The 12,076-nt window shown below is 38.7% G+C and overlaps 1 protein-coding gene across 4 annotated transcripts in view; it reads left to right on the top strand.

Moving 5' to 3' along the window:
• The window catches only part of AKT3 (AKT serine/threonine kinase 3), a 313,218-nt gene that overhangs the window by 207,953 nt on the left and 93,189 nt on the right, over nt 1-12,076 (top strand). For all 4 annotated transcript variants that reach the window (XM_059146697.1, XM_059146698.1, XM_059146696.1 and 1 more), the window contains 2 exons: nt 1,329-1,394; nt 2,955-3,023. In XM_059146697.1, the coding sequence (XP_059002680.1) occupies nt 1,329-1,394; nt 2,955-3,023 (135 nt within the window). The remainder of the gene's footprint in view (nt 1-1,328; nt 1,395-2,954; nt 3,024-12,076) is intronic.

Below are 12,076 nucleotides of genomic sequence, written 5' to 3'. Positions count from 1 at the left end.
TCATCACGCTGGGCACTGTGAGTGCAGAATCCGTAAGTGAGGCTGTCATTTCTGTTTGTGATTTGGTTTGCACTAAGATGCGTGCTCTTTTTCTGATTCGTTTAGAAACTATAGTATGATGTGACAGAGGCTTTCGAATCATTTGAGCGCTTAAGCCTGATTCTTATTAAACAGATAATTCGGGCGTGGTTTCATACCCACGCTTTGTTTCACTACCAGTTTTAGACATCATGTTGTTAATTTCACTTGCCTTGTTCAGACGTGGCTGGTCCTGCCCTCTTGGAATGGCTTCCGGGGCTTAGCATCTTTGATCAGTCTATTTTTCATTTATCTTCGAGGTCTGACTGAGGTCAGATGATAAATATAATGCAGTGACCCAGTGTTCTGCTCTCCACATCTTACTTACAATCTAATTGTGATTTGCTGACAGTGAGGAGACATTAATCCAGCAAGAGCTTCGTTTCGAATCTTGCTAGAGGCAAACACCAGAGATGCCGTGTTAGTTTCAGTGGTGTCTTCCTTTCCTTTCTTCTTGAAGATGGTATCATTTTTGAAATACGAAACATTTTTCCCGTTCTCCATATGTTGAAGAAAATATCTCCTAGTTCATTTTTGATGTCAAGATGGGATTTATGTACAAGATTGGGGAAATACACTTATTTTTGGTTTGAGATACACCCAGATTTTTAAAAATTTCACCTGAAGTAGGTTGTAACTTTTCTTTTTCTTTTTTTTTTTAGAGGCACGTTAAAAAGCCACAAGCAAAAAGATACAATTTTTATATTCTGTTTCTATTTCTAAAATGTACAGTTGACAATTAAATCTTATCTATATATTCTGTGTTCCTATTTTCAGGAACTGATTTTTCTCTTAAGTAGGAGACTTACAAATTCTATGGTCTTTACTGAAATACATCCTTTATATCCTCCTGAATAAGATATATTACAAACATGGAAATATTAACTATTCCATGCCTAAATATTAGCCACTAAGTCATTGCCTTCAAGGGGGGGGTTAACTATTGAATCATCTGTGTCCCTGGTAACTTTTTGGTGATTTTTGTATCATTAGCAATATAATCTGATTAAGTAAGATTGAATGTGTACAAGTTTATTATATCTTACAACCATCTGATTTAAATGATTAATTTGATCTTTTTTTGAAGGAGTTTAGGAGGAATAGCATAGCAATAAAGGAAACACGTCATCGTCTCGTCACATCTTTTTCTGTCTCTGGGTTTAAACTCTTCTGGTCTTAGAGAAATAGTGAAAATTGGATATTACTAGTGCTTAGTACATATATTAAAGGTTTGCCTTTTTCTTTTGTAGGACGAAGTGGCACATACTCTAACTGAAAGCAGAGTATTAAAGAACACTAGACATCCCTTTTTAACAGTAAGTGACTAAAGGGCAGATATGATTATCATAACGTTTTAAACTTAAAGGTTGTTTTACTGCAACAACTAAGCCATGAAAAATAGCATTTATTTAGGCATACCATTTTCTTTGTGGAATGACTGTAAGTCTGATTTCTTTGACATTATTGCAGTGTATGGTCTAAGTTTACAATATGTATGCCTTTGTCTTCCCTGCTCTTAAACATCCACCCTTTTTTTGAGACTTATTTTTTCCCTCATGAATTTGACTGCCTTCAAAAACAAAAACAAAAAACCGTAGAGCAAATATGTGGAGACCACTGAGAAAAATGGTAGACTTACAAGAAATTCTTAGTATTAAATGTGAGGGTTTTGTGTTTCCTTTGTTTATTGGCTTCTGATAAATATTTAAATGATCAGGCAGCTTTGCTTGTCTCCAGATATGAAAGGCAGAAAATCTTGACTGAAAATTTTTTATAGAAATTGAGACTTCCCTTAAGTATAGAGTACTTTAAGAGACCCAGGAATACTGAATACATTAAATTAAAGGTAGGTAGTCATGATATGTTTTCTTGATTTACATGTATATTACTTGTTTAGAAAGAAACTGATTTTTGTAGTCTTATACTTAGGTCACTTGTAGTAGAGACAAAATTTCTTCCTGGTTCTATTGAAGTGTATTAAGATTAAAAATAACAAGATGGAATTGGGAGGGAGACAAACCATAAGTGACTCTTAATCTCACAAAACAAACTGAGGGTTGCTGGGGGGAGGGGGTTTGGGAGAAGGGGGTGGGATTATGGACATTGGGGAGGGTATGTGTTTTGGTGAGTGCTGTGAAGTGTGTAAACCTGGTGATTCACAGACCTGTACCCCTGGGGATAAAAATATATGTTTATAAAAAATAAAAAATTTAAAAAAAAAATAACAGGTAGAACAGAAAGAGAAAAAAAGTAGTAACAGGTAGACTTTCCAAAAGGGGAACCTTTTAAAGATTTAGGATTATGTAAAATAGGAGTGTTTCCAGAGGCATGATCCGACCCCTAGACTGACTTTGTTACGCTGCTGTGTTTATATTGTCCAGTATAGAAAGTTAACCCCAAAGTTCTGATATCGTTAACTTATACAATTATATGAGCCAACTCTGTTGAATTCAGGCATGTTATGCACCTACCGGGAATGTAAAACACAGTGTTGAAGTGAGAAGCCTGAGCATAACTGCTCGAGCTGTGTTCCTAAGACTTCCCCACGTGAAGGCCATGCAGCTGGGGATTTCAGGGACTAATACCCTTTCAGAGAGACAGCACAATAGACCGAGAGGTGCTCATCATAATTACTAAGTGCATTTTTACTTAAAATTTTAATTTTAACCTTTCCCCTAACAGTAGCCAATGCTGATCTAAACAAAATTTGTTTTATGTCCTTCAAAACTCTTCAGCTCTCTTAAGGAGTGAGTAGACTCTTCAGGACAAGAACAATTCGTTCCATCCCTCAAGCTTACTGTTTCTAAGTATTCTATTTTGGTATTGTTATAAGAGTACTGGATTATAATGTAACATTTTTTCTTTTTCATTTCAAGTCCTTGAAATATTCCTTCCAGACAAAAGACCGTTTGTGTTTTGTGATGGAATATGTAAATGGTGGAGAGGTGAGTCAAGAAGTAAACCCAGCACTTGCGCGCGCGTGGTAGTATTGTCATCAGTTTTCTTAATTACTGAAAGTATAAGTTATAATGTAACAGGTTTCTACTTCCTGGCAAGGATTTGTGTAGCTCCTGGGGAGATGGGAGCTGAATCATTTCTAATGGTCGCTTATATTTTTCATGACTGCCTTTACGTATTGGAAAGTGTAATCCTATTCTTTTTCTCTCTGTATTTCTTTAATGTAAAATGTTTTAGCACAAATATGCTTAATGGAAATCATATGATTTAATTTGGAAAGCTGGAAATATAGGATTTATGATGCTTTGCAAAGTTCTTTCCAAGTATTTGTGAAACTGGTAAAAAGATTATTTAGCCGATCTTCAACTCACTTGAGCCATAGTCTATAGGAACATCGTGGCAGAGTTCCCTCTTCTTTTACCTAGTAGTTAGATAACTTTGACTACATTGGAGAGACTTGAAAGGATCTTGTAGTTTTGAAGAGAAATGCAGTTAACGTCCTATTCCTTTGTTCCCTGTCCTTTGTCCTCCGTGTTTTGTATCGTGTGAGGGAAATTTTTATTTACTGGAATAGTTGATTGGAAATATTTTACACTGTGGGTTTTCTGAAATTAATTTAATTATTAAATAGGGGATTTTATTTCACAGACCTGAAAATATTTTCCAAAGTAAATGGATTAAATATCCTCTACAGAATATGTTCTTGTATAGAAGTATCTGACTTGTAGGAATTACTTCATTTGCAAGCATTCATCCACTCATTAGGTAATCACATTTGAAATGCCAAGGCAGTGTGGGCTTGCCAGAAGGTACTAAGACGTCATCCTTTCTATGAAGACGTTTGTAATTTACCTTATAAATAGGAACACACAGTGAAAGACCTAAGTGCTTATCAGTTCATATTAGAAAATGCTTTATGAAAAAAAAAAAAAGGAAAATGCTCTCTGGGTGATCCAGCATCAAGGGCAGATGTTCCGGGCTTCCTGGGATTTCAGCTGGAGACTCTTTAGGCAGAGGGAATCGCGTGAACAGAAGCACCAGGTGAGCACAAGGCAAGGAGAACCCGAGTGGCTGGATGAGAATAGCCCCGAGGTGGTCTGAAAAAGTACAAAGACAATGAACTTTGCGGAATTGCGCAGGACCGGTCCGCCCTAACAGCCAGGGAATATGGTGTGGGTGAAGGGTCGAAGGTGGCTTTGAGTTGGAATCAAGGAGAACTAACGGAGTAAACGTACAGAGAATGCGTTGAGAGTAAGGCTGTAAATGTGGTTTCTAAAAGGGTTTTCCTAAGGATCCAAGGAAATGTGTATGTCGAAAGATCATGGAAATATCACAGAGATACCACAGAAAATAAGTAAGGGGTCAGAACTCTGGGTACAGATTTGTGAGCCATTTCTATAAAGGTTAATAATTTATGTTATGAAAGTGGGTATTTCCTGTTTTGTGGGAAATTAAACCAGTGAATCCTCTATGTTAGCACCAATCAAAGCAAAAAGTGCTCGTATTCTCGAGCCCAGTTTCACTTCCAGGAATACATCCTACAGACATATTCAAAGATACACCACGGGGTGATACACGGATAAACACGTTCACGGCAGCATTTGCAGAGCCTCACATGAGCATTTGTTTAGGAGATGCTTAAATAAACTGTGTGGGATCCATGCCGCAGAATACTTGATATCCATTAGAAAGAATGAAGGCGGCCCACGTGGGCTGATGGAGAACGATTTCTGTGAAGTGAAAGAAACAAGGTGGAGAGGCGGAAGCTGCCCTTGTCATGGGTAACAGAGAGCACGACCACGTGCCCAGGATCCGCGTCTCTGCGGTCTCTGCGCGTGCGCTGACCGCCTCGGTGGTTGTGCACTGGGCTGGGAAGATAAACGAGTGACTAGGGACAAGGTGGGAGGAAGGCTTCTTTCTCGCTGATGCATTCTGGAGCAGTTTTTGTATTTTGTACTACAGGTATATATTATGTCTTTAAGAAATGAAGGAAGGATTAGGCTGAGGGACAGATGGTCGGATAGATAGATGACCAAGGAAGATCCTAAGATCAGGAAAATGAGAAACTACAAAGAGAAACTGGAAGCACTCTTAAATTGGAGAACTACTCTTACCGAGTATCATGTCTTTACATTTGTTATAACAATTATCACCTCGTTTTATAATTACTTATTGACCTGTATGTCTTTCCTACTAGACTCTGAGCTCCCTAAGGCTTTTTTGCCGATGTAACCCCAGCACCTTTCACAATACCTAGCAAAGTAGGAGCTCGACAAGTATTTGTTGGGTAGTTTGAATGAATAGGTTAAATGAATTGGACGAATAAATTCTCTCTGGGAGCATGGATTAAGAGAGAAACTGGAAACTGCTGAGAAATAGGGGGAAAAAAACCCAAAGTAATGTACTACATAGTTTATTTTGGGGGAAAAGACTTGAATTTTTTTTTCAGGAGGGAGTGTCTGTGAGTGTATTTATAAGCTCTGTATTTTTTGAGGCTTTGTGCAAGGCACCCGGGTAGGTATGGTGAGGCGTAAACTCTGAATCAACATAGATCTTACCCTCAAAGAGTTTACAGTCAAGTGGGGAAGGCAAGGTACAGTACGCACACTGGGTGTGAGGTGGTAATTACTGCTTTATCAGAACTACAGACGAAGAACCACGGGACTTCACAGGAGGGAGAGGGCTCTTGTGGTGCGAGGGAAGCTTTGGAGCCTCCTGGGGGCCGCTGCACCCACACTCTCATTCTAAACCTGGCATACTTCTGGGATTAATTAACTGATGATTGTTGAAACAATTTTACACACAAAAGCAAATTTTCAGACTAGCCAGATGGTTTTCTTTAGCACTGAAACTCCTACATTATTTCTCTCTTTTTTCGGACTTTCTGTTTCGAGAACGTGTTATAGATAAAGACCAAATTATTTCACGGATTGCGGCAGGTGAACCGATTCTGTATGTGGTGTGTAATTTTCAAGTGCATGGATAGTAATTACAGCATTGCTGTGTATATATATATATTAAAGGAAATTTTGATTATATTTAGAAGATTTTAGGAAAAATGAAAGTTCTGTGTGTATATATAATTTCCCAATTTTTCTCTCTTTAAAGTTATTAGGCATTTCTAAATACAATTCAGATGTACTTTTGAATTACTTTATAAATGCGAATAGTTATTTAGTTCTTGGAACGTGATGTGATTATTTCTATTCTTAAATTTATCACTTCTGCAAAGGAAATCTATGTTCAGTGTATCTTTAGGGTGACTTACTTAATTTTGGTTTTGCTTTAGGTTCACTGTGACATTTATTTTGCCCAAGGATGCTTCCTAGAAATGTAGAAAATTCCATTGCTGTGGAAAAAATACTAAACATGATACTTATGTTTGGAAATAAGGTTGAAGTAGAGGTAAAGTAAGGGAAGCTATAAACTCCCCCAGGCAGTCCACACCAGCATTCACCGAGGCGCGGGGCGGGGGTGGGGGGCCGGTTACCCCGTGGGGAACCTCTGGGTGGCATCTAAGAGACAGGTCTGTTGGATAGGAAGCTCTGTGGGCACCTGGGGGGCTCAGTCAGTTAAGCCTCCCACTCTTGGTTTGGGCTCAGGTGGCGAGCGCAGGGGTGTGGGATGGAGCCCCGTGACAGGCTCAGCACTCCGTGCGGCTCTCCTTGTCCCCCTCCCTCTGCTCCTCTCGCGCGCTCTCAAATACATAAGTAAAATGTTTTAAAAAGAAGGAAAGGAAGGGAGCTCTGGTAAACAGAGCTCACCCAAAGGGCAGCATCTTCAAGTGTCTTTATACCCAACCTGTGCCCTGAGCTAGGCTTCTTTCATGGACCTCTTGAAGTAATTATATCTAGCCCAGTTTTTCCTTAAATCATACTTGTTGTCTTGATTTCTAATTAGCAACAGCATCCTTTTCACCTATGTTTTGGGATATTTTATCATGAAATAGAAATACAGCAGTTGAGACATTTTTTTTTTTCTGACATTCACATTTTTGTGTGAATATATGGATTTCTTTCAGCCTGATTGCACGGGAATTTAGCATGCTCGCAGCCAGGCCTGTTACCGTCCCTGTGTTTGTTGGTATTGTTTAAAGCACTAAATACATCTTGATGGAAGTGGATTTGAGAGGCTATTGGTGTAGGAAATCAACAGTGCCTGCTTATAGGCCTGTCGGTACAGTGGGGATCCCATCATAATTGCTGTTAGCTTACTTGAATTCAAGAAATGGGGTCAGCAAGGGGCACCTGGGTGGCTCAGTCGTGAAGCGTCTGCCTTCATCTCGGGTCATGATCCCAGGGTCCTGGGATCAAGTCCCTTGTCAGGCTCCCGGCTCAGAGGGAGGCCTGTTCCTCCCTCTACCACTCCTCCTCCTTGTGTTCCTTCTCTTGCTGTCTCCCTCTGTGTCAAATAGATATATTAAATCTTTTAAAAAAACAAAAGGGGTCAGCAAGAGACCACATAGAGGTAGAGAGATAGGAAGGATATGGTGACTCTGCCATTTTTCTTGATAAGTGTATTCACAGAGTCATCGTAAGATAAGAAATCAATTTGCTCTTCTTTTACGCCATGTCAGTTTCTACTTGGCATCCAGAGTTTCATGAGATATAAGCTCTGATGCTTAAAAATACATAGTTTTCCTAAATCGGTGTCAGTAAGTGCATTGCAACCACAGGCGTTCGTCTGAAGAAACCGCAGGGTTTCAGTGCTGGAGGCAGAACTGCTGGGCTTGACCATATTGAGACAGTGTGTTAGGTCTGCAGTGTAGTACCTTCCTCGGGAGTTCTCAGCAACGATTTTGATTATACCTGAGAACTTAAGTATGCACTTTAGAACCTATTCCATTATAGTCCGTTTGCCTATGAAATATTGAGTGAGCCGCTGCTGGGGAGTGGACCTCAGCAGATAGAGAAATAAGGAAAACATGGTGCTTTCTTTTAAAAGATGACTATGTGGTTGGGTTCTAGACAAGAGAATATGCATCTACTTTCTAGTGTCATTATCGCTCTGATAACGCTGGTTGCCGTGGGATACAGAGAATGGGCCCTTGAATCAATCCAGAAGGAGGAGAGGAGAGAAGGGGGCAGAAGGCCAGGGTAGGAAATGAGTCTCTTCCTCACTTTGTTTCTAAGCTAGGACCTTCACTGTACCTTCGATCACTAAGAACGAGAAGGAGAACAGTCATACGGAGGGAATCTAACCTGTCGAGCGTACAGGAATATGTCTGTCCTTCCCCCCCACCTGCCCAGATGTGAGACGGTGTGTGGGGTGTCTGAACAAGTAGCGTCATATCAGGACAGATCTTCTCTCCCAACCAGTTTAGATTTTATCCTGAAGATAGTGGAGCATCATGGAAAACTTTCTGTAAGAAAATGTTTCAGAAGGAACACTTTGTAGCAGTATGAAGCTTGGATTGAAGAACACAGAACTGGAAACGGCAACTATTTGAGAGGGTACTGCATTTAGGTTTTTACTAATTTAGTCATAAATTGATAGGGTCATTAATTGAGGCAGTATTAGAAGGAATAAAATTCTAATCATGTTTAGGTACCAGGATTGATTGATTGATTGATTGATTTTTAAAGATTTATGTATTTATTTTCATGAGAAAAGACAGCAGGTGCAGGGGGAGGGTCACAGGAAGGGGGAAAGCAGACTCCATGCTGAGTGCAGAGCCTGCCATGGGGCTTGATTTCATAGCCCGTGAGGTCATGACGAGCTAAAACCAAGAGTCAGACGCTTAAATCAACTGAGCCATCCAGGTGCCCCTAGTATTTCCAGGATTTAGTGACTAATGGAAAGAGAAAAATATCACACGGTTTCCTGTTTGCTGCTTGAGGGGGAATTGCATGGACACCGGGCTGTTCAAAAGATCAGGAAACAGGATGAGGAATGAGTTGTGGCGCGATCATCTTACATTTGAGGTACCTAGTGGGACTTACAGGGAGGGAGAGTTAGGTCAGAGACACAAACAGGCCTCATCAGCAGTGCTAAAACCAAAGAAGGGAAGAAATGTCCACGGTGAGAAAAATATGTAGAGTTGGAACATTAGTGGCCAAGAATGGTGCCTGGAGAGACCAACATTAGACATGTTGGTGATGAGAGAAGCCTCAGGAGCATCCTGGGCAGGAGAGGCAGGCAGGAGAAGCCTGCGAAGCCAAGCACAGTGTATTAAGTGGAACAGAGTGTAGTGAATCCTGCAAGATAACAACTGGAAAATGTGCACTGGATTTGACAAAGACTAGTTCCCAAGCAGATGCATGAGTTCTTCCTTTTTCTTGGGTTGATGCAAGGAATGAACGTTGGTGATAGATTGGAATTTACAGGAGTGCGTTTGGAGCTCAAGGCTGTGAAAGTGAATTCAGGGCAACCTTGGGTAAATAGTCTTTAGGCATCTGGAGAACAAATTATGAAAGCACTCTAGTAATGTGCCCAGGGACACTGCAGCTAACGTATCCAAATCAAGTCTCTTTTTGTGGCTTCGGTATTACCAAGTTTTCATAAGAAGGAGAAAAATATTCTGAGGAAAATAGAAGAAAAGTAAAGTGAAAACTAAGATGGTGACTGTTGGTTTAGAATGCCTCTACTTGGGGGATGCCCGGCTGGCGCAGGTGGGGGAGCATGCAACTCTTATCTTGCGGTTGTGAGTTCAAGCCCCACATTGGAGGTAGAAATTACTTAAAAATAAAATTCTTAAAATATAATAAAAAAAAAATAAAACTAGAATGTCTCTACTTAGGATTCTTCCCCCAAATCTTACTCAGCCATATTTCTTTCTGGAACTCTCAAAACCTGTCTTCAGGCTGAAATTGAAAGTTAAGGTGTCCATCAGGGGATAAAGGAAAATCGCTGGGTAGAAATGTTTATTCATCTGATAAATTCACATTCTTCTCTTTGTGTGGATATAGGTGAAACTAACACTTTCATTTATTCACTATTCTTGTCCATACTTCGCTCATTGTATACTATATTAATTACTTTGATAAAATTCACTCTATTTTTTGGATATGACTTTCAGTTGCATGCCAGTCTTAAGATCCTCTCATACTTATTTCAGATTTTCATTATTTGGCTGGCATTTTTGTCTTCAGTGAACCAGAATCATCTCATTTTAAATTCACATGAGGCAGAAGTCCCAGCAGTCAGCACTCTACTTCTACTTACTAATTTATGGAGGTGTGATTTGGGTGATTTTTAAATTAAAAGTATCATTTTATATTCATAGTGATAATTTTGAGAATTTTACTAAATTTATATGCCTATAAATATCTTTATTGTCAGGAGTCTGACAAGTTAATTTCTTTGCTAACTATTTTAGTTATTAATATACTATGTAGGTTAGATCAGAATTCTATTGCTTTCATCCAAAGCTTTTTCAAAAATTCCCAAGCCAAGAAAGATGCATTATAATATTCACTTAAGCACATAAAGTTGAAGGCAAAATACGTTTGGGAATATTTTTAGTATATACTTTAATATATACTGCATTTTAGTGTACTTTCATAATAATTCAAGGCTAGTTTTTGAGATAAATTATTAAGCCAGTATATCATGCATCTAAGGCAATAATTCAAAGCCTTGACTAGCTTTAATATCTAAGAGGCTTATTTTCATATCTAGAATCTCAGATGAGGAAATGTAGGAGCTGGCCAGGCTTTGCCTCTTTCCATGATTCTTCTTCTCTGTGTGGTTATGGCACAGCACCACATTTTTTGGGTTATTTAGCTTCTCAGACAAAGGTTGCATTACTCAGAGTGAGCATATCAAAAGAGTGAAAACCAAAGACACAATATATGTGCAGTTGGAGACCTTGAAAAAGCACAAGGCATTGCAACACAATACCTAAATATTAAAAAGTATAATCCCCCAAGTATAATCTCCAAACACAGTATCTAGCCATTTGTGTCCTGCATCTTTTACTTAACATATTACTTTAAAAACTCATCAAAATTCTTACATCTATCAGTAGCTTGTTTCTTTTTATGGATTTGCTCCATTACGTGGTGGTATCATAATAGGCTTATACAGTCACTAGGAGATAGGCATTTGGGTTCTTTGCAGTTTGGGCTATTATGAAAAGAACTTGTGAATATTCCAGTACAAAACTTTGAATGGACATACGTTTTTAGTTATCTTGGGTAGATATCTAGGAATGTGATTTCTGGGTCATTTGGTATGTTCAGCTTCCTTAGAAACTGCTAAATTACATTTTGCATTTCTAGGATGTTATTTACCATCATCACCACGCTTGTCATGGTTAGTCTTTATGCTTTACCCATTTTGGTGAGCATGTAGTGTTATCTTGTAGTTTTAATTTGAACTTCCTGAACAACTAATGATATTAAGCATCTTTCTGTGTTGATTTGCTGTTTGGATATCTTCTTTTGTTAGGTTTTCTTAAAAGTGTCCTTTGAAGGACAACTCTTTTAAAGTAGATGAAATATTTCATCAAGTTGTGTGTGTGTGTGTGTGTGTGTGTGTGTGTGTGCATTTTCTGTTTAATTTAAAACCTCTTTTCCTCACCCAAGTTTCAGATTTTTCTCCCATGTTTTCTTCTAAAAGGGTGAATAGTTTCAGCACTTACATTTAGGTCTATGATCCATTTCAAGTTAATCTTTGTATATGGTGCTATATGAGTCAAAATTCTTCTTCTTCTTCTTCCTCTTTTTTTTTTTATTGCTTTTGGATGTCTAGTTGTTCCAGCATATTTGTTGAAAATACAGTCTGTTTCCCACTAAATTACCCTGACACTTCTGTCAAAAATCAGTTGACCATATACATGTGGGTGGATATCTGAACCTTCTCTTTTGTTGCATTAATCTGCTTCTGTCCATTCTTATGCCTGCCACACTGTCTTCAACATTTACATTAGAGTAAGGCATTTGGGTCTTCCACTTTTGCTCTTCTTTTAAAAAAATTGTTTCCACAACCTTATTTCCTTAATATTTCCATATAAATTATAGAATAAGATTATTGATTTTTACATAAAGATCACCTTCATTTCAGCTGGGCTTGTCTTAAATCTGTTGATCAATTTAGA

Source organism: Mustela lutreola, chromosome 14 (genome assembly GCF_030435805.1).
Source record: "Mustela lutreola isolate mMusLut2 chromosome 14, mMusLut2.pri, whole genome shotgun sequence".
NCBI lineage: Eukaryota > Metazoa > Chordata > Mammalia > Carnivora > Mustelidae > Mustela > Mustela lutreola.
This window is presented reverse-complemented; position numbering and strand designations above follow the sequence as displayed.